This window comes from Bufo bufo, chromosome 10, assembly GCF_905171765.1.
Source record: "Bufo bufo chromosome 10, aBufBuf1.1, whole genome shotgun sequence".
NCBI lineage: Eukaryota > Metazoa > Chordata > Amphibia > Anura > Bufonidae > Bufo > Bufo bufo.
In genome coordinates this window covers 78,043,239-78,066,858 of record NC_053398.1, presented here as the reverse complement: position 1 = coordinate 78,066,858, position 23,620 = coordinate 78,043,239, and the positions used below count along the sequence as shown (strand labels likewise).

At 42.6% G+C, this 23,620-nt stretch overlaps 1 protein-coding gene across 1 annotated transcript in view; it reads right to left on the bottom strand.

The window, feature by feature from the left end:
- Positions 1–23,620, bottom strand: part of BBS1 (Bardet-Biedl syndrome 1) — a 398,008-nt gene that overhangs the window by 264,996 nt on the left and 109,392 nt on the right. Inside the window, exons 4-5 of the mRNA XM_040410173.1 lie at positions 22,973–23,007; positions 22,616–22,888 (exon numbers count right to left, since the gene is read on the bottom strand). Of these exons, the coding sequence (XP_040266107.1) occupies positions 22,616–22,888; positions 22,973–23,007 (308 nt within the window). The remainder of the gene's footprint in view (positions 1–22,615; positions 22,889–22,972; positions 23,008–23,620) is intronic.

Genomic DNA, 23,620 nt, shown 5'->3' with positions numbered 1-23,620 from the left:
TTTTTTTTTTTTTTACGGTGTTCACCCGAGGGGTTAGGTCATGTGATATTTTTATAGAGCTGGTTTTTACGGACGCGGCAATACCTAATATGTATACTTTTTTTCATTTGTTTCACTTTAACACAATAGCATTTTTGAAACCAAAAAAATGATGTTTTAGTGTCTCCATGTTCTAAGAGCTATAGTTTTTTTATTTTTTGAGAGATTTTCTTATGTAGGGGCTCATTTTTTGCGGGATGAGGTGACGGTTTTATTGGTGCTATTTTGTGGGACATACGCGTTTTTGATCACTTGGTGTTGCACCTTTTGTGATGCAAGGTGACAAAAATTGCTTGTTTTGACAGTTTTTTTTTTTTTTTTTTTTTTTTTTACGGTGTTCACCCGAGGGGTTAGGTCATGTGATATTTTTATAGAGCTGGTTTTTACGGACGCGGCAATACCAAATATGTCTATTTTATTTTTTATATTTTTAATTTTATTCCTTACTTGGGAACTTTTTTTTTTTTTTACATGTGAAACTTTATTTTATTTTATTTTTTCAACCCTTTATTTTTTTTATTTTTTTTTACACTTTTCGTCCCCCATAAGGTCATACAAGACCTCTGGGGGACATTTACTTCACTTTTTCTTTTCACTGTTGATTTCTCCTGTAACTGTCCCTGCCTTGTCTTAGGGTTGCCCTGCTGTGTCACTGACAGCGGGCAACCCGATCAGCAGCTGCACGATTAGCGTGCAGCTGCTATTTCTGACAGGACGTTCTAAAACGTGCTGTCAGAAATAGACGTCCACCCATAGGACGTTTATAGTCTATGGGCGGACGTGAAGCGGTTAAATAAATTAAAACACAAGTAGACATATTCGGTATTGCCGCGTCCTTAACATCCTGCTTTCTAAAAATATCACATGATCTAACCACTCAGATGAACACCGTAAAAAAAAATAAAAAAAAGTGACAAAAAAATTTTTTTGGGCACCTTACATCACAAAAAGTGTAATACCAAGTGTTGTAGAAATATTAATAGTTGAAATCCGCTCGCATCAGGCTTTGTGTAAGGACAGGCAAATCTCTCAACTGCAGTCAGTCAGACACAGGTGCTACCATTTTGAGTTCTTCTGAGCAACTTCCCCTCCTCCACAATCTGCTCACCTTTTATTTAGTCACAGTAAAGGGGCTAGCCCATCACCTGACCACTTACTTCATGTAACAAGGATACAGGAAGTGATGACACAGGAAGATGAGAAAGGGTTAATTACTCTTACCGGTAATTGGATTTTCCAATAGCCTCCCCAAAGGCACTTAACAGGAGGGTGTCACCGCCCCAGGACAGGAAACAACACGGAAGCTTGAAGCATAAAAGGCCTCCTCTCCTTACCTAAGTCAGTAAATAACAGAGTACACGGTAGAGATGCCAACAAAATAGATTTATATATTAATTCATATACAAACCACAAGACACTCAGAAAATATTGCATAAGGGAGAAAAATCCCAGTGCCGTTGGGGAGGCTATTGGAAAATCCAATTACCGGTAAGAGTAACTAACCCTTTTCCCGACACCTCCCCAACGGCACTTAACAGGAGGATTATCAGAGAAATAAATCTAGGGGGGGGACCACTGCAGAAAGGATCCTGCATCCAAAAGAGAGGTCCTGGTTATGGACCACATCCAATTTATAATGTTTGAAGAAAGTCATCGGATTTGCCCATGCTGCTGCTCTACAGATCTGTTCGATAGAGACGGAGGCAGATTCGGCCCAAGAAGCTGACACGGCTCTTGTTGAATGGGCTTTAAGGCCTGCTGGAGGTTCTTGATTCTGCTGAGTATAACATAAGGATATAGTGTCACTGATCCATCTGGCAATTGAGGCTTTGCTGGCTGCTTTATCTTTATTAGGTCCCTGGTACTGGACAAGGAGATGGTCTGAATTCCTGAATTTATCAGAACATTTTAGGTAGGCCAGAACTCATCGTCTTACATCTAAGTTATGAAACTTTTGCTCTTGATCAGATGAAGTCTTGGCACAAAATGATGGTAAGGTAATTTCTAGGTGTAACGGACCGTTTCAGCAGACAAGGGGTTAAAATCCGTTCAGGCGATAAGCCCCTTTCTGAGAGACAGGCACAGCTACTGCAGGATACACCAACCTCCCGAACTGGATACAAAATCGCACTCCAAACTGGAACCTCACGAATAGCTGCTAGCAGACGAACAGGGATCAGCTTACACTTCTGGCAATCGGTCTTCTAACAGCATACAGTGAATCCCCCCAATAACGAGACAAGGCTCAGTGTTGAGGGTCAAGCAGTGGTCTGAGGTGCTGGCACACCCAGCCTGGTTTTTATTACAGTTGTTTGCAAATACATAATACAAATACAGGGAGGTATAAAACAACCAAGCCCATCTGGTGTACACGCCCCTAGGGGACCAGAATGAAGACTTGTGACATCACTGTAGGATACACAGAGACAATACATCCCCACAATGCATCATGGTTTCCTCCTCTCTGCACTGGAGACACCCGAGGCGTAATCCAATTATCTCTCAAGACAAAGAGAAGTCACCAATACACATGCGGATATAACAGGACAGACATCACCATTTAAACACACAATGGGACAATGGCACAATAGAAACACATACAGTTAAAACATACTTTCTACCCAACTTTCATAACTCTAAAACCATACATCACATTCACATAAAAATACATATCCACAATCAATCCATTCAGGGGAACAACATATTAAAAAATGGCATGAATCAGACCAGGGGTTCAAAAGTTAGTAAAGTATCTTTTAAAACCCCCTGCCAGCATGGCTTTCCAGCTCAGACCGGTTTTACAGAGCCCTCTCTCCTGGAGACAATGGAGAAGTAATCCAATTACCTCCCAGGACCGAGACAGACTCCATTGAGCACATGGTTGCAAAAAGACATAAAATACAATAAAATACACAAGGTTACATTTACTACATAAAATAAAGACATTCAACATATCCCCAGATAGCTTAGGTCTGAGCGCATATTATTGAATGGCGCTCTGACCACACACATACAGTTCAATTGCCATGGAGCTAAAGTCTTTCCCATAGTCTTTCATTATATGAATGGGCTCCATTGCATAGCTATCTGGGGTATCACCGCTCACACAGGGCAAGTACCGAATGACCCCACTGTATTTAAAGGGCCAGAATGAGTGACATGCACTCTGTTAGGGCCGAATACGTTTTTTAAAGGGCCCAATCTCCCAGGGCCATAGTCCAGAGGCAAGAGGCTGATAAACAGGCCTCTCCAAAACCCAGTGGCGATGTTGGTTTCGCCACACTAGGTTACAGTGGAAACTAGATACCACCTTCGGGAGAAAGGACGGGCAGTGCTTCAGTATGATGCGATCGTCAAGAATCTGCAGAAAAGGAGAACGGCAGGAGAAAGCCTGGATTTCCCCAATTCTTCTGGCTGCAGTGATTGCAAGAAGGAAGGTAGTCTTCAGAGTCAGGAGCTTCAGGGAGATTTCCTCAATGGGCTCGAAAGGAGGATTTATCAAGACCGAGAGGACTAAATTTAAGTCCCAAGGAGGGACAGAAGAACGGATAGTAGTAAAGTCTCTGATTGCCCCTTTAATGAAACGTTTGATTAAAGGGTGCTCCGATAACTTGGTGTCCAGGAAGACCCCTAGAGCCGTAATCTGGACTTTAAGAGTTGAAGGCTTGAGGCCTTTCTCCAGGCCCGACTGTAGAAAATCTAGTATCTTGGGGATATTATCTAAGGCTTCCTGGTGGATCTCATCTCCTGCAAACAGTAAAAAGGCTTTCCAAGCCCTGAGGTATATTTTAGATGTTATTTTCTTTCTGCTTTTCAATAAGGTGGATATTACAGCGTCAGAGAGACCTCTGTTCTTCAGACTTTGACTGCCTGGAAATTGAGCGGCTATCTCAGATGAGCAACCTCTGGATGAGGGACCGGGCCTTGGTGTAGGAGACCTAGACTCACAGGAAGGGTCCAGGATATTCCGGATGATAGATTCAGAAGCAGCGGGAACCATGCCCTTCTGGGCCAGCAAGGAGCAATCAAAATTATTTGTGCATTTTCTTCTACTACCTTCATTAAGGTCCTTGGAATCAGGCTGAAGGGAGGAAAAGCGTACAGGAGTCCCTGAGGCCAAGGGCAAGACAGAGCGTCTAAGATATCCGGATGGTCCTGAGGAGATAGGGAACCGAACCGCGCCACTTTCTTATTGACCTTGTTTGCGAACAGGTCTATAACGGGCATGCCCCATTTTTCCGTGATCTGAAGAAAAACCTTGGTGTTCAAGGACCATTCGCCCTCTTACAGAGTCTGCCTGCTGAGGTAGTCTAAATTGCTGCTCCATTTCAGGTGAACCGCCGTAAGAGAAAGCAGGTGGTTTTCTGCCCATAGAAATATTTTTCTTGTTATCGATGCCAGAGCTTTGTTTCGGGTACCGCCTTGTTTGATTAGATAGGCCACGGCGGTAGTATTGTCCAAAAGGACCTTTATGTGACCAAGAGGCCTTCTTTCCTGAAGTGCTAAAAGGACCTTGTGAACCGCTGTTAGTTCTCTTAAATTTGAAGAGGCGTCTGCTATAGAATGGTCCCAGATGCCCTGAACCACCATATGTTGGGTATGACCTCCTCAGCCTCGACTGCTGGCGTCTGTAGTAATCACAAGCTGATCTTCCTGACACCAAATGACCCCCGTCTGAAGATTTTTCTTTATTTTCCACCAGGCCAGAGAGTACTTCACTTGGGGGGAGGGGGGGGAATAATGACTCTTCTGTCTAAGGTACCTTTCTCGCCGTTCCATGTATCCAGTAGGAAAGCCTGTAGAATTCTGGTGTGGCTTTGTGCTCACCTGACTGCAGGAATTGTTGCCGTTAGTGTGATCCCAACAAAATCATGACGTCCCTGATGGTCGTGGTTCTTAAATCGCAGAAACGACTGACTTTCTAATACAGGGCTGTCTGCTTTTCTTCGGGGAGGGATTGAGCACAGGCGATTTTTTGAACCTGTATCACCTGACCAGGATCGAAGCCATACAGCTCTGCGGGTGGCATTTGATATAGCTGCGGATCTTGCGGAAAGCTTTACCAAGTCAGCTGAGGCATCCGCTAGGTAATTTGAGGCTTGTTTGAGTACGGAGAGGGACGCCAGGATCTCTTCTCTGGGGGTGCCCGCGGCCAAATGATCTTCTAGTTGAGACAACCACACCGATAAGGATCTTGCGGTACAGGTGGCTGAGATACTAGGCCTGAACATGGCTGTATTCGTCTCCCAGGCTCTTTTTAGCAGACTCTCGCACTTTTTATCCATCGGGTCACGTAATAGACCCATGACTTCAAATGGTAGTGAGGATTTCTTTGAAATTCGAGCCACAGGCCCATCAATCTTGGGGGTTTTATCCCAAAGGCTGGAATCAGATTCAATGAACTGGTATTTTCTTTTAAACGAACCTGAAACAGGCGTACGCTTTTCAGGGTCCTTCCACTCTCTGGATATGAGTGATTTAATATTATTGTGCACTGGAAAAACCCGCCTTTTCCTCTCCCCCAGACCTCGGAACATCTGGTCCTGTAAGGAAACGCTTTCCTTGGTATCTTCCAGGTTCATAGTAGCTCTTATGGTTTTCAAGAGACCCTGGGTGTCTTCTGGGAAAAATAACAGCCTGCCTGATTCGTCTTCTGAGGAGTCAGAATTATCACTAGAGGTAATCTCTCCCTCGTCTAACTCTGGCCCATAACAGAATACGAGAGATCTACGGGAAGTAGAGGCCTGGGGGGATGAAGGCGGCAGCCTGAATTCTACAGCTGCATTCACTTCTTCCTTAATAATATTGCGCATAGATTCCAGAGTGGAAGGGGATTCTTCTGACACAATTTTCTCAGTGCACTTTGAACATAATGATTTTTTGCCTTTAGAGACAAAGGATTTACGGCAAATTGCACATTTTTTGCGGTTTGATTCCAACCCAGGTCCCTTGGCAATGGAGGTTTCTCTGCCCTAAGAGGAATCACAAGGGGTTAAAATGGAAAGAGATTTCCTCCAGCACCAGGGTGAAAAAAGGTATAATCCAGACATAGAGAGGAGGCTTACCGGGCTAAGGGCGACAGAGGCTGGATCCATTGGCTTGCGGGCAGCATCTACTTCGATAGGGGCCGACATCCCAGACCTGGAACACCACAGGGAGGAAAGCGCCAGGTTCCCGGTCTTTATTTCAAATGCCGGCATCGCGTTACGCCGTGCCGACGTCATCACGCATGCGCCGCAGCTCTGCCAATGGGACCAGACATAGGGAGACTCCGCCCCCCGCCGCCACTGCTGAATCCTTGCTCCGCTTCAGGGAGCAAGCGACTTGAGCCCGGGGCTGCCTTATCAGGAAAGGACTTACGCCGAGGATGGAGAAGGGAGGCGAATGCGTACCTGAGGCCCCCTATCCTGTGCTCTGTCCTCCTAGACTGGGGAAGAGACCAGACCGCGCACCCATGCTAGGATCCTGGAACGTATCAGGAGGAGCTTCCGCGCGACCCGGGGACAGGAAACAACACTGACTTGGGTAAGGAGAGGAGGCCTTTTATGCTGCAAGCTTCAGTGTTGTTTCCTGTCCTGGGGCGGGACACCCTCCTGTTAAGTGCCGTTGGGGAGGCGCCGGGAAAAGTTCAGGTACTTGTCAAAGGACAGGGGAGGGCATCAACGTGGCTGGACAGTGCAATGCACACACCCCATCCCTGTATAAGGAAGGATGAGTCATGTCCATTGTCTGATCAGCCAGGTGGCCGCCCATCCCCCATCACTGTCAGCATGGATCCCATTCAATACTGTTCAAAGTGACCAGTATCTAGTGAAGATCATTCTACTGGTTCTTATAGGTTTGAGATTATCGGCGAGACATTGCTACGGCTATTGTCAGTGTTGAGGAAGGGTTGAGACGCATGCATATATATACATATATGCATGCAAACACGTGCATGCATGTATGATATATATACATGCATTAATAATCACTTCATAGGATGATGTGCGCGGATGTGCCAAGCATCTGCGCACATCTGCCCTTAGTGGCCCACAGGGGCTCATGTTGGGCCCTGTGGGAAATATGTGGTCCCTGGTTGATCTGTGCCCCCTTATATGATCTGTGCCCCCCTTATATGTGTCCCCTTATAGTTAGTATATATTTCCTGTCCCTCTCATGTAGATATATGTGTATATATATACAGGGAGTGCAGAATTATTAGGCAAGTTGTATTTTTGAGGATTAATTTTATTATTGAACAACAACCATGTTCTCAATGAACCCAAAAAACTCATTAATATCAAAGCTGAATATTTTTGGAAGTAGTTTTTAGTTTGTTTTTAGTTTTAGCTATTTTAGGGGGATATCTGTGTGTGCAGGTGACTATTACTGTGCATAATTATTAGGCAACTTAACAAAAAACAAATATATACCCATTTCAATTATTTATTTTTACCAGTGAAACCAATATAACGTCTCAACATTCACAAATATACATTTCTGACATTCAAAAACAAAACAAAAATAAATCAGTGACCAATATAGCCACCTTTCTTTGCAAGGACACTCAAAAGCCTGCCATCCATGGATTCTGTCAGTGTTTTGATCTGTTCACCATCAACATTGCGTGCAGCAGCAACCACAGCCTCCCAGACACTGTTCAGAGAGGTGTACTGTTTTCCCTCCTTGTAAATCTCACATTTGATGATGGACCACAGGTTCTCAATGGGGTTCAGATCAGGTGAACAAGGAGGCCATGTCATTAGATTTTCTTCTTTTATACCCTTTCTTGCCAGCCACGCTGTGGAGTACTTGGACGCGTGTGATGGAGCATTGTCCTGTATGAAAATCATGTTTTTCTTGAAGGATGCAGACTTCTTCCTGTACCACTGCTTGAAGAAGGTGTCTTCCAGAAACTGGCAGTAGGACTGGGAGTTGAGCTTGACTCCATCCTCAACCCGAAAAGGCCCCACAAGCTCATCTTTGATGATACCAGCCCAAACCAGTACTCCACCTCCACCTTGCTGGCGTCTGAGTCGGACTGGAGCTCTCTGCCCTTTACCAATCCAGCCACGGGCCCATCCATCTGGCCCATCAAGACTCACTCTCATTTCATCAGTCCATAAAACCTTAGAAAAATCAGTCTTGAGATATTTCTTGGCCCAGTCTTGACGTTTCAGCTTGTGTGTCTTGTTCAGTGGTGGTCGTCTTTCAGCCTTTCTTACCTTGGCCATGTCTCTGAGTATTGCACACCTTGTGCTTTTGGGCACTCCAGTGATGTTGCAGCTCTGAAATATGGCCAAACTCGTGGCAAGTGGCATCTTGGCAGCTGCACGCTTGACTTTTCTCAGTTCATGGGCAGTTATTTTGCGCCTTGGTTTTTCCACACGCTTCTTGCGACCCTGTTGACTATTTTGAATGAAACGCTTCATTGTTCGATGATCACGCTTCAGAAGCTTTGCAATTTTAAGAGTGCTGCATCCCTCTGCAAGATATCTCACTATTTTTGACTTTTCTGAGCCTGTCAAGTCCTTCTTTTGACCCATTTTGCCAAAGGAAAGGAAGTTACCTAATAATTATGCACACCTGATATAGGGTGTTGATGTCATTAGACCACACCCCTTCTCATTACAGAGATGCACATCACCTAATATGCTTAATTGGTAGTAGGCTTTCGAGCCTATACAGCTTGGAGTAAGACAACATGCATAAAGAGGATGATGTGGTCAAAATACTCATTTGCCTAATAATTCTGCACGTAGTGTATATATATATATATATATATATATATATATATATATATATATATATATATATATATAGAGATGTGTGTATGCAGTACATACATCTATATGTGTATCTGCCATGGCTCTCCCCCAGGTATATATATGTGTATATATATATATATGGGCTTATTGCTGCCCATTCATACCCCCTATATACGTGTATGTGTTTATAGATGTGCCCCAAGCATCTGTGTGTATATATGTAATATGTACTATGTATATATGCAATTCCAACTCTTATCAACAGAGTTGTTTAGAGAAAAACTTGTGCTAATAGCCTGTAGGATAACAGCTGATTAGCATCTAGTCGTCTTTTGTTCAGGCCCAAAACAATCAGACTCTCTGGCACCGTTTGTGAGGGGACTTCTAACCAGAGACATCAAAAACCTGTTTTCCACACCTCTGCCCCATGGCTAAACTCCATGCCCCTACTCCCAGCATTTTTGGGACTAGGGGGGGAGGACTCTTGGGATTGTAGGAAGGCACACTATGATGTCACATGCCTGAGGAAGGAGGAGGGGGCTGTTTTGGGGCTATAATAACCCAAATCGGACTAGAATCAGAGACACATGGGAGAGAGCAGCTCCATGACGGGCACCTGGAGAAGGCCGGTCTACATAACTGGAAGGATTAAGTATCTACCTGTCTAGCCCCTACCTACCCCTCACATACCCCCTCCCTTCCCTGCCACCAACACATCCCATTTCAATCCCTTTAACTACCCCCTACAACCCCTTGCCCATAACTCACCACCCTATGATCCCTCTCCCTGTCCCACTCCTACCATTGCCCTGTACCTCAGCAATCACTTGCAAGGTATTCCTACCCTTGCAGTGCTGGATCCCTACCCTTTAGTTCCCCTTACCCGAATCCTACTACTCTTAGGGATAGAAATAGGAGTCAGATGGGGTGGGTTGTTATATACTTGTATGTGTGAACTGTATAGTTAGTTGATGGGTGGAACTGGGACCGTGTAGTGTAGTTTAGGATTGTATATTTGTAGTGCTGTGTATTGTTAGTGTATTGCGTGCTTAGTGTATTAGGTTTTAATAAATACCGTTATATTTGTACCCTTTGTGTAGCGTGTACTTGTTAGCGGTAGCGAGTTAGTAAGGCGCATGCAGCTAGCTTAGTGACTAGTGTAAAGTAAAGTGAAAGTATTGTATTATTGTTATATAAAAGGTATAAATGGGCGGAGTCATCAATAGACGGCTCCTCCCATTTATGAATATTAATTATTGATATTTGCATAAATATTGGTGATTAATATTCCCCCTTTACAGTCAGTATACGGTACGAGTATACCGACAAGGCAGATATGCATGTCTTAAAAGCAGATATGTATCCAGAAACGGATAGCGAAGCTGCAGCAGAGGAATAATATGTATCTCCCGTTATGCAGATTTCACTTCTCTAATGTGTATAGACATTTGAAGGGAAGAAGCCCAGTGCATTGCACTTAGTGCTCACAAACCGGCAAACGCCCCCCTACACACTGAGAACACGTCTCCAAGCCCATGAGATGGTTTTCATACTGACGGTTTTACCACTGGTCCAGATTCAACCCAAGTACCCTCTGCTAGAGCGTTCTTCGGCTAAATCCGACACAGGGAGACAGATGACAATCTATAAAAACACACATCCTAAGATAAAATGTCCACAACACAAGCGATCAAAAAGTAATATATATGCACCCTAAAATAGTATCAATCAAACCGTCATATCACACCGAAAATAATTAGCCCCTACATAAGACAGTCGCCCAAATTTTTTTTAAATTATGGCTTTCAGAATATGGACACACTAAAAAATAATATTTGGGTATTGTCGCATCCAGAACAACCTGCTCTATAAAAATACTACATGATTTAACCTGTCAGATGAACACTGTAAAAAAATTAAAAAAAACTTTGCCAAAACAGCTATTTTTTGTTACCTTGCCTGACAAAAAGTGTAGAGCAACCAAAAAAAAAATCATATGAATCCTAAAATAGTACCAACAAAACTGCCACCTTATCCCGTAGTTTCCAAAATGGGGTCATTATTCTTTGAGTTTCTACTCTAGGGGTGCATCAGGGGGTCTTCAAATGTGACATGGCAGCATAAAATTATCCCAGTGAAATCTGCCCTCCAAAAACCATATGGCATTCCTTTCCTTCTGCGTCCTGCCGTGTGCCAGTACAGCAGTTTACCACCAAATATGGGGTGTTTCTGTAAACTACAAAATCGGGGCAAAAAAAATATTGAGTTTTGTTGGCTGTTAATCCTTGCTTTGTTAGCGGAAAAAAATGGATTAAAATGGAAAATCTGCCAACAAAGTAAAATTCTGAAATTTCATCTCCATATACCATTAAAGGGTTAATAAAGTTTGTAAAATCAGTTTTGAATACCTTGAGGGGTGTAGTTTCTAAAATGGGGTCATTTTTAGGTGGTTTCTATTATGTAAGCCTCAAAAAAGTCACTTCAGACCTGAACTTTTCCTTAAAAAGTGGGTTTTAGAAATTTTCAGAAAAATTTCAAGATTTGCTTCTAAATTTCTAAGCCTTCTAACTTCCCCAAAAGATAAAATGGCATTCACAAAATTATCCAAACATGAAGTAGACATATGGGGAATGTAAAGTAATAACTATTTTTGGAGTTATTACTATCGATTATAAAAGAAAAGAAATTAAAATTTGGATATTTTTCAAAATTATTTGTAAATTTGCTATTTTTTTTATAAATAAAATTAAAAAAAATTTACTCAATTTTACCACAGTCATGAAGTACAATATGTGACAATAAAACTCTCTCAGAATGGCCTGGATAAGTAAAAGAGTTTTAAAGTCATTACCAGATAAAGTGACACATGTCGGATTTGCAAAAAATGGCCGGAGCAGGAAGGTGAAAACTGGCCCGGGGTAGAAGGGTCTTTTTTGTGGTTTCACCAATATGTGCACTATAAACTGGTCAAGCACTGATAGGGCAGATTTTTTTCAGTAGCCCTCCAGGGGGTTTGGACCACACTTTCAATCCACACTTTCATTCCATTTTCCTTCATTCATCCTTTCTCATAAATATGCACAATAATTCCTTGCTGGATCATTTCTTTTGACATGTTTTTTCTTTTGAAAATTAATAATGGTGGCAGGCTGGTGCCATCTGCACAGCAGAACGACAACTGTCTAATGGGTCTTCTTGTGTCCTGAGGCTTTCACTGTTATGGTTTTGGCACCTTTCAGGTCAACAGTCCTGTTGATGGAACATCAAAGTTTAAAAAGGTGCGTCATCTATATTCCCAATCTGGTTTATTTCAAACTGATAACAAGGTTGATCCAGAGAAATCCTCATTGCCTTCCTTTGCAGCAATACGTTTAGCTTCATATATTATCATTGTTGTAGAGACTGAAAAGCAATTATTCCTGTGACGTGTGATCCTTTTTTCATTTCCAATTTGAAGGGCTTTTTTACACAAGCGAGTTTTCCGTCCGGATTCGATTTGTGTAGAGAGGATTGAATCCTGACCCCTTCATTTCAATGGGTCTGTGTACATTAGTGTCGTTTTTCATGCATCATTTCTGTTCAGGAAAAATGTCAGCATGTTCTATATTGTGCATTTTTCACACAGCCCTGGCTCCATAGAAGTGAATAAGGCTTGCATGAAAAACAGAAGGCATCCAGATGCAATACATTTTTCACTGATGGTTGCTGGAAGATGTAGATGGTTATTCTTCAGTTTTTCTTCACATGCATGAAAAATGCAGTAAAAGTGATTACTTCCGCAAGGAAAACCCTGAAAGACTGAATGCAATCGCAGACAAAACTGATGAAACTTGGGTGCAAAACCATCATTTTTTTTCTTGAACAGATCCTGATACAATCTGTATTGCTTATGTGAAAGAGGCCTAACTGTGGCTAGTTTGCAGAATGCCCATGAAAACTATATTTAGCCTTATCCGCTTTTTGCAGCTGGTCCTCCTGTTTCCTTCATTCCCTTTTAATTTTTTTCAGTTGGCCCAAAATGTCACTCTGCTGCTCTGTTTTCATGTTCTTTATCATATTTTACTACCTCCAATTTTAAAGGAATTTTATATGATATACATTTTTGAAAGACGTCAAAGCATAAAAGGCTAAGGGCTCCACATGGCCACCAAAATGTTCGCCAATGCGACTTAGAATTGCAAAATGTCACCATTTGTGCCTAGACCCTCCGCTGGGCTTTCATCCACGCGAGTTGCACAGACATGGCACACGCCGCTCTCAACACGCGCAAAGTTCTCCTTAGCAGCACAGGGGAGGAGGCGGCAGTCCCTCCCCCCTGTGCCGCTGCCACCAATGGACTGATAGCAGGGAGGAGGAGGGGAGGGGCTGTGGCCACTGCGCCACCAATGAATATAGTTTATGCCTGAATACAAACGCAGGCTGCAGGTGCCGGCCATATCCCATACCCCGCACCCGGCCTCTATGACTGCGCGCTGTGATCCACCGCAATTAACCCCTCAGGTGTGGCACCTGAGGGGTTTATTGCAGCGGATAGCATTGCGAAGTCATAGAGGCCGGGTATGGGATATGGCAGGCACCCGCAGCCTGCGTTTGTATTCAGGCATAAACTATATTCACTTAAATGAATGTGTTTATTATATGTGGTGTAATCCTGGGGCTCCAATCGGTTACCATGGCAGCCAGTACGCTACTGAAGCCATGGCTGCCATGGTAATCTCCCTGCTGCTATATGTACTATGCACAGGGCAGCAGGGAGAGTGAGAAGTCCTATTCACCCTAATAGATCTCTATTAGGGTGATTAGGACAAGGGATGAAAAGATCCCAGGTTCTAGCCCCTAAGGGGCTAATAGTTACTAAGTAAAAAGTAAAAAAAACACACCAAAATACTTTTAGTCCATTCACGCGTCCACAAAATGGGTCCGCATCCGTTCCGCAATTTTGCTAAACAGGTGCGGACTCATTAATTTTCAATAGGGCCGGAATGTGCTGTCCGCATCCGCATTTGCGGATCTGCAAAAAAATAGAACATGCCCTATTCTTGTCCGCAATTGCAGACAAGAAAAGGCATTTTCTATGAGAGTGCCGGCGATGTGCGGTCCTCAAAACACATACGGACGTGTGAATGGACCCTTAATCACCCCCTTCCCAATTTTACATATAAAATATATAAACAATAAAAAAAAATTAACTTATTACATATCGCCACGCCCGAAAAAGTGCAAACTATTAAAATATTTAAAAATATCTCCTATGCGGTGAATGCCCTAACAGAAAAAAAATAAAAAACGCGCAATTTGCCATTTTTTTAGTCACCTTGTCACCCCAAAAAAATAGGATAGGACTGTTCTATTATGGTTCAGACATTCCATTAAATGTGGAATGCAAGCAGCTTTTTTGGCGTTTTTTTTTTTTTTTCTCGCATGGTATCAAATGGTATTGAGTATTGCAATACTTTTTTATGGTATCGAAATCGAATCAAAATTTTGGTATCGTGACAACCCTAGGTAAGACATGTCTTTTTTTTTATTATACCGTAATTATATGTATTTTAAATTTTGCGACAAAAAATTTAATTTGGCTCCTAAATTTTTCAGGTTAGGAGCCAATGGCTCCTTGATATTTTTTTTAGTCTGGAGCGCTGTGTATGCAGCAGGAGAGTACGGTATTCTGCAACAAAATATGGTAATGAAAGAACTGTCAGCAGTGTGTCCTTTACAGTTATAGGGGCAATGTAGCTGAGAACATTAATGGATGAGACACTGTTATGGGGATGTCTGTGGACGAGACACTTTTATGGGAATATTTGTTATGGGGGATGTCTGTGGATGACACACTGTTAGGCAACTTGCAGACGTGCGTTCCTCCCGCAGCGAGTCCGCAGCGCAGCACCTGGCCTGACCTCCCAGAACTGACGGGATTCACATAGCATTATATTGATTTATGATGCTATGTAACCCTTACAGTTCTGAAATGTACTGGATAACACTGGCATAATGCTGCCAGTGTTATCCAATACATTCCAGAACTGTAAGGGTTACATAGCATCATAAATCAATATAATGCTATGTGAATCCCGTCAGTTCTGGGAGGGCAGGCCAGGTGCTGTGCTGCGGACTCGCTGCGGGAGGAACGCTCGTCTGCAAGGGGCCTTAGGGCCCCTGCACACAACCGTATGCCCTCCGAGACATACGGTCCGAGAGCGGGCCATATGTCCCGGAGCGGCATTGATCATGTGCACTGGAGCGCACAGCATCATAGATTACAATGAATCAAATAGAGTTAGAAGGGAAATAGCTCACCTCCTCACAATCACGGAAAGGTGCTCAGATCTATAATGATTCACCCTTCAAAAAATGCATAATATAACTGATACTAGAAGACTGGCACACTAAACATATGGGACATAGTGGGCAAGTCCAAACTGCTATGAATTTATTATACACACAGATAAAATAAAATAAAGATAAAAAGTATAATGTTAAAATGATAATAACAATGAATAAAAGGTGCATGGAAATACAGAGTATTGCACAATGTTGCAGTAAGTATCCAGCAGCTAGCTCAGTGGCTCCTATTAGAACTTGGCGTCCTCAGATATGTCCACGGTTATTGGTTAGGTTGTAGAATGGATATAAAATCATTAATTGTATCCTTTGTAGCACCAATGAGGACAAAATATCTCACAACTGCGGTGAGGTCAGTGGTATAACCAGAATGGCAATTTGTTGATATCACTTTAGATGTAATTGTGTCCTTTTATGAAGTATTGTTCGCTGGTCATCTGAATCTTAAAACCGGTAATGATAACCCACTTCTGTGGGCTTACCTTTCCTTGTCCCGGCTGCTCAACGGTATCGTGAAGGTTTCCAGGGCCAGCTGAACACCGGCGTCCCGGCTGTTTCTCAGTCGGCGTCCCACGTGTATTTAGAAGGTGGTTGATGCTTCCGGAGATGACTAGGACTTTCGATATTTCTTAGTCCAGATCCTCGATCCAACGCTCGATAATATTAGGGCGATTATCGCTTGCAGAATTCACAGTGCACTGTTAATCATCACGATAAAGTCCATTCTTTTGGAATAGGTGTCATATCTTGATTTTATACCAAACGCGTTTCGTGGACGACTCTCCCCTTCTTCAGTGGTGATGACCCTTCTGTCTGCATTGTGGGTTTTTATACCCTGATTGGTTGTCTCCAAAAACCGGTATGGATTATTTCTGATGCCATTTTTCTCATTTTTCAAATTTCCCATATTTATTTTTGGTTTGTATTTGATGAGGCATCTGTATGTCGTTTTTGCTAGTTGTAGTTTCCATTCATTCAATTTTGTACTCAATTTTCCCACCTGCGGTTTTGTTGCGGTTATTGTGCGTTTTTATCTTAATGTTGCGTTTTTTTGAATAGAAGTTGCAGTTTCTTGCATTATACATACTACATAGAAAATTAATTCGATATATCACTTCTATAATAAAATAATACACTTGATGTATTTAACCTCATTAATGTCAGCTTATATTGATTTTGTTGCGATTTTAACAGTTTTTGCTGTTTAGATAAAAACATTAAGGCTTTCATTCATATAGTGTTATAGTGAACCCAATGAGTTCAGACCTATATTTGTCCACTGTGTGGATTCTTATCTCCATATTTATATTAAAGTTATAGGGTATTTGGTTTTCCGTACACATACGTGCAGATAGATTCCATCTTGATTGATTGGAAAATATTTTTGGCACAGTGGGAACATGACACCATAAGTCCCAGGCTGAGGGAGGACCTGGTCCTATGGCGGCGCTATATTGACGATGTTATTTTCATCTGGTGAAAAGATGAGAACAGCCTGCAACAATTTATGGAAGAACTAAATAACACATATAATTTACGCTTTACATCAGGCATAAACAGAGACAAGGTGGATTTTTTAGACATTCAAATCACCAAGAAAGGAAACAAATATATATGTAATACTTACCATAAACCTACAGCTAAAAACGGATTCATCCTCTTCTCGAGTTGCCATTTACCCAATTGGCTCACTAATATTCCTTTCGGACAGTTTCGAACGTATCAGGAGAAATTGTACGGAAGATGACAAATTTGAAGAAGCCAGCACAATGAAAATGCAATTTAAAGAAAAATCGTACCCCGATTAGCTATTCGAGGAAGCTTTCGAAAAAGTAAGAAGATTAGACAGAAAATCCTTCTTTGACGAAAAGATAGCACAAAAGTCAAATAAAAATCCTGAGTTTAGAATTATCCTTCCATATAACGCACAATCTAGACAAGTAACAGGAATTATTAGACGCCATTGGCACCATTTTCTCCATGACAAACTTATCGGTCCTTTACTACCCACAAGCCCCCTCATTACATATACCAAAGCGCTTAAAGGAAACCTGTCACCAGGATTTTGTGCATAGAGCTGGGGACATGGGCTGCTAGATGGCCGCTAGCACATCTGCAATACCCAGCCCCCATAGCCCTCTGCGCTTTTATTGTGTTAAAAAACTGTTTCGATCCATATGCAAATGACCTGATATGAGTCCTGTATCCGGAGAGGAGTCAAGCGGAAAGGAGCCCAGCACCGCCCCGCATCCTCCGAATCTCCTCCTTGCTGGCTGACGCCACAGAGCTGGAGCGCCGAAATCTCGCGATGCGCGAGCTAGCGCATGCGCACTGTCGGCATCATGTTCATTCCCTGTACTGGCATCAGCACAGGGAACGAACTACGCATGCGCTAGCTCGCGCATCGCGAGATTTCGGCGCTCCAGCTCTGTGACGTCAGCCAGCAAGGAGGAGATTCGGAGGACGCGGGGCGGTGCTGGGCTCCTTTCCGCTTGACTCATCTCCGGATACAGGACTCATATCAGGTCATTTGCATATGGATCAAAACGGTTTTTTAACACAATAAAAGAGCAGAGAGCTATGGGGACTGGGTATTGCAGATGTGCTAGTGGCCATCTAGCAGCCCATGTCCCCAGCTCTATGCACAAAATCCTGGTGACAGGTTTCCTTTAATTTAGGCATACAAATAGCACCAACGGTTAAAAAAAAGTACAAAAAAAACAATCCAACAAAACTGGCTGAAACACAATGTTTTTTTCAGATGTGGAAGCTGTATGGGCTGTAAGAAAACAAAATTCCCAAAAAAGACAACCCAGAACTCCTTCTCTATGAACATCAAACATTTTATGACGTGTAACTCCTCCAGTGTTGTCTATCTGATCCAATGTCCATGTCCAAAACAATATATTGGCAGAACAAAAAGGCAGCTGAAAACTAGAATTTCCGAACACCTAAACAATATAGCAAAAGGCTGTGAAAACAACGCCCTATCAAAACACTTCAAACAAGTGCATAATAAAGATTGTAGCGGTCTGTCCTTTTTGGCATTGGAGCAGATAGAACATCACTGGAGAGGAGGCAATCATATTGAGAAAATGTCGAGAGCTGAATCAAGGCGAATTTACGATTTTGGTAGTCTCATACCAATGGGACTAAATGCTGATCTGGAGATATTTGGTTTTCTGTGAAATAATGGGGCGTTCGCTCGTCTACCGACGGAGGATCACATGTCTGGCTGTTTATCAGCACTGCGATCCTCCCTTGGTGATGAGCGCATGTACCCTTTCCATCTTTCCAACATTACATCAATCAAGATGGAATCTATCTGCACGTATGTGTAAGGAAAACCAAATACCCTATACCTTTAATATAAATATGGAGATAAGAATCCACACAGTGGACAAATATAGGTCTGAACTCATTGGGTTCACTATTACACTATATGAATGAAAGCCTTAATGTTTTTATGTAAGCAGCAAAAACTGTTAAAATCGCAACAAAATCAATATAAGCTGACATTAATGAGGTTAAATACATCAAGTGTATTATTTTATTATAGAAGTGATATATCGAATTAATTTTCTATGTAGTATGTATAATGCAAGAAACTGCAACTTCTATTCAAAAAAACGCAACATTAAGATAAAAACGCACAAAAACCGCAACAAAACCGCAGGTGGGAAAATTGAGTACAAAATTGAATGAATGGAAACTACAACTAGCAAAAACGACATACAGATGCCCCATCAAATACAAACCGAAAATAAATATGGGAAATTTGAAAAATGAGAAAAATGGCATCAGAAATAATCCATACCGGTTTTTGGAGACAACCAATCAGGGTATAAAAACCCACAATGCAGACAGAAGGGTCATCACCACTGAAGGGGAGAGTCGTCCACGAAACGCGTTTGGTATAAAATCAAGATATGACTCCTATTCCAAAAGAATGGACTTTATCGTGATGATTAACAGTGCACTGTGAATTCTGCAGGCGAACATCGCCCTAATATTATCGAGCGTTGGATCGAGGATCTTGATTAAGAAATATCGAAAGTCCTAGTCCCGTCTGCCTGCTACGTCATCTCTGGAAGCATCAACCATCTTCTAAATACACGTGGGACGCCGACTGAGAAACAGCCGGGACGCCGGTGTTCAGCGGGCCCTGGAAACCTTCACGATACTGTTGAGCAGCCGGGACAAGGAAAGGTAAGTCCACAGAAGTGGGTTATCATTACCGGTTTTAAGATTCAGATGACCAGCAAACAATACTTCATAAAAGGACACAATTACATCTAAAGTGATATCAACAAATTGCCATTCTGGTTATACCACTGACCTCACCGCAGTTGTGAGATATTTTGTCCTTGGTGCTACAAAGGATACAATTAATGATTTTATATCCATTCTACAACCTAACCAATAACCGTGGACATATCTGAGGACGCCAAGTTCTAATAGGAGCCAGTTGCTGGTTATATGGTATTAATGGTGTATAATATTTTATGTTGCAAATTCCACTGAGCTAGCTGCTGGATACTTACCGCAACATTGTGCAATACTCTGTATTTCCATGCACCTTTTATCCATTGTTATTAACATTTCAACATTATACTTTTTATCTTTATTTTATCTGTGTGTATAATAAATTCATTGCAGTTTGGACTTGCCCACTATGTCCCATATGTTTAGTGTGCCAGTCTTCTAGTATCAGTAATTTTATAGATTACAATGATGCTGTGCACGTCGGGCCACCTACTGTGCTATTGTCCTGCACTTATAAGATCATATGAGTGCAAGACAATAGCACCGCGGGCGGCCCGACGTCCACAGCATCATTGTAATCTATGATGCTGTGTGCTACCGTGCACACGATCAATGCCAATCCGGGACATCTGGCGAGCTCACAGACCGTATTTCTCAGAGGGCATACAGTCATGTGCAAGAGCCGTTATGGGGAGATCTGTGGACGACGCACTGTTATGGGGAGATCTGTGGACGACGCACTGTTATGGGGAGATCTGTGGACGACGCACTGTTATGGGGAGATCTGTGGACGACGCACTGTTATGGGGAGATCTGTGGACGACGCACTGTTATGGGGAGATCTGTGGACGACGCACTGTTATGGGGAGATCTGTGGACGACACACTGTTATGGGGAGATCTGTGGACGACACACTGTTATGGGGAGATCTGTGGACGACACACTGTTATGGGGAGATCTGTGGACGACACACTGTTATGGGGAGATCTGTGGACGACACACTGTTATGGGGAGATCTGTGGACGACACACTGTTATGGGGAGATCTGTGGACGACACACTGTTATGGGGAGATCTGTGGACGACACACTGTTATGGGGAGATCTGTGGACGACACACTGTTATGGGGAGATCTGTGGACGACACACTGTTATGGGGAGATCTGTGGACGACACACTGTTATGGGGAGATCTGTGGACGACACACTGTTATGGGGAGATCTGTGGACGACACACTGTTATGGGGAGATCTGTGGACGACACACTGTTATGGGGAGATCTGTGGACGACACACTGTTATGGGGAGATCTGTGGACGACACACTGTTATGGGGAGATCTGTGGACGACACACTGTTATGGGGAGATCTGTGGACGACACACTGTTATGGGGAGATCTGTGGACGACACACTGTTATGGGGAGATCTGTGGACGACACACTGTTATCGGTTCAGTTCATTTCTAGAGGAGACCCCTATGATCAGCTGCCATCACTTTGGGACATGGGTGCTGCCATACTGTGCCCAGTGAAATCAGCAGCTCCTTCGCTACTTCTCAGCTGTGGCACTTAAGTCAGGACTCCAGATGAAGTGTGAGGTATCATGCTCGTTGTGGGGACATTGCCGAATTCATGTGTACAAAATGGTACCATGTTACCATAAAATACATTCATCTGATTGACAATTAGATAAGGAAACCTCCAATAATCCCAACATGTTTCCCCAATAATACTGGTTCATCAGGGGATCAAGATCATAAACAGATTACATGTAATTGTGCCATTGACCATATTCAGATAGGCTGGGTTCACATCACCGTTTTTTTTTTCTAGTTCTTCTGACCCATTCTGTATTTAAAGCATCCATCTTGCACATTTGGCATCCGTTTTAGCAATTTTCCGTCTGAGTTCCGTTATTTTGGATGGAAAAAAAAGTCCTGCATAAGGGATCTCAGATGGAAATGGCTAAGCGGATGCAAAATGTGCATAATTGATGTGTAAAATACAGGATCCGTTTTGTTTATTTATTTTTGGTGGTTTAGAAGAACAGAAAACTAAACGGTGATGTGAACCTGGCCTAAATCAGATATCCAAACTGTACCAAGAAGAAACTATGGAGACCAGAAAGCTGTTGCCTCAATTTAAACCTTGATAAACCAGCATGAAAAAATTAGGTAAATGAATGCCGCATAGTCGTTTGGTCAAAGGAATAGTGGATAAGTGTCTGATTGGCAGGGGCACAACTGCTGAGGCCCCCACAGACCGAGAAAATGGGGCCCTCTCTGAATGGAGTGCTAGACATGCATGCCTGTCTGCCTTTCCATTCAACACTAAGGGACTGCAGAGGAGAACAACCGCTCAGCTATCTTCAGCAGCTACACAGAGCTGAATGAAGCAGCAACACTTTGTGAACGCCACAACATTCAAGCTGGGGAGCATGTCAGACACTTGGCGATCGGACAGTCATCCCCTATCCTGCAGATAGAGGATAAATGGAACAACCCTTTCAAGACAGTTTTCCACGGGACAATGAACCGCTGATCCCGATCACTGATCTGTATAAACATGGCAGCTAATTGCATCTTTTTTATTAGCCTATAAATCAGCAGCAGCACATCTTCCCCTGTCAACAGAGAATGTACTGCCAACAATATGCAACTGCATGGTGACCAAATTGTCGTGTTTGTCACTATATAGTTTGCATCGGGCAATGTAAACCGCCCATTAAATGAGCAACGTTCAACTTGTTACATACTGTCAGTGCTTGTTATGGCCAGGCATCGACTCATGTAAATGCTCCAATCAGCTATTCTATTTGTAGGGGCAGTTACAGTTATGTTCCTTTTATAGAGACCAATATTACGGGCAATCATCGGGAACGAATCACACATGCATGATAACTGCCTGATCGTATGAGGGGGTGAGAGCTGCATTTACATGTACAATACACTTACATTTGTTCCCTGTTTACATAGGGAGATCTGCTGCCTAGAGAATCATTTTTGGTGTTCATCAAAACACACACACTCAGCCAATGAACAAGGGTTTGCTTGCTCATCTGGTGATCAATGGCCCATTTACAGGGGCCATTTATTGGGATTGAGTGCTGCTACAAATGCTGATCCAAGATAATTGACCTAATGATAAGTTCAAGTGAAAGGACCTTAACTCAGGTCCTCCCACATTCTAGTTCTCGGCGAAAACTATTTCTTGATCATACCTCTTTAGCTTGATCCCAAACTTCCCTCTCCAGGGGGTTGACTTCAAGTGCTGGCAAAGTAAATTTGAAGTAAGGTCTCAAATTCTTGTACACATATATGAATGGTCCAGAGGCCACAGCCACAGCCGGCGTACGTGGTTCATTCTGATCCATCAAGAAGGCTACAACACCAGTTGGCATGTCAAGCAACGCATTTTCAGACATGAGACTTGTGCCCTTATACACTTTCAGCTTCATGTTATATGGCCCACTGCCAATGTCACCAGCCACCATCTGTATAAAAAAAATACAGATCAGTTTAAAAGATATTGAAAACTGTGTCACAAAACACATATAACATCTCATATTGAAACTTACCTTAAAATCACCGTCCCCATGTAAATCAGCGAGAGCTTGGTAGAGGAAAGAAAAAACACAAATATTAGTATTTTTTTTTTGTTTTGTTTTTAATAACAAGAAAAGAGTTCATGGCAATGCTCAAGGAAGCTGTGCTGGTAAAAAGGACCCTAATCCTTGCCAAAAAGTTGAGTCCTTGATTCAAAATGCCACATAGTTTTCCATTTACATGTTGTTTCTGACTACATGATTTGGGCTCATATTATTGCGCTGTACAACCTCTATATACATATGTGGGGACTTTTCTCTATATGCTTCTAACAGATTTTTATTTCTGCCACATTCCATACTTATTGAACAGAAAAATATGAAATTACTCTTAGCGGTAATTGAGTTTTCCAATAGCCTCCACAACGACACTGACAGGAAAGAGAGTTTCCCAGCCTACCCAGGGACAGAAAACAATGTAGCGCAGCAGACAAAAGCCTCCCCCTATTTCCATAATTTAATGACATACACAGAGGAGATAGACTGAAAAAAAATTAAGATAAAAATATACAACTAAGGCTACATTCACACGTCCGTATGCGTTTTGTGGGCCGCAAAACACTGATCTGCAAAAAATATGGATGACGTCCTTTTGGCATCCGTATTGCATCTTTTTTTTGC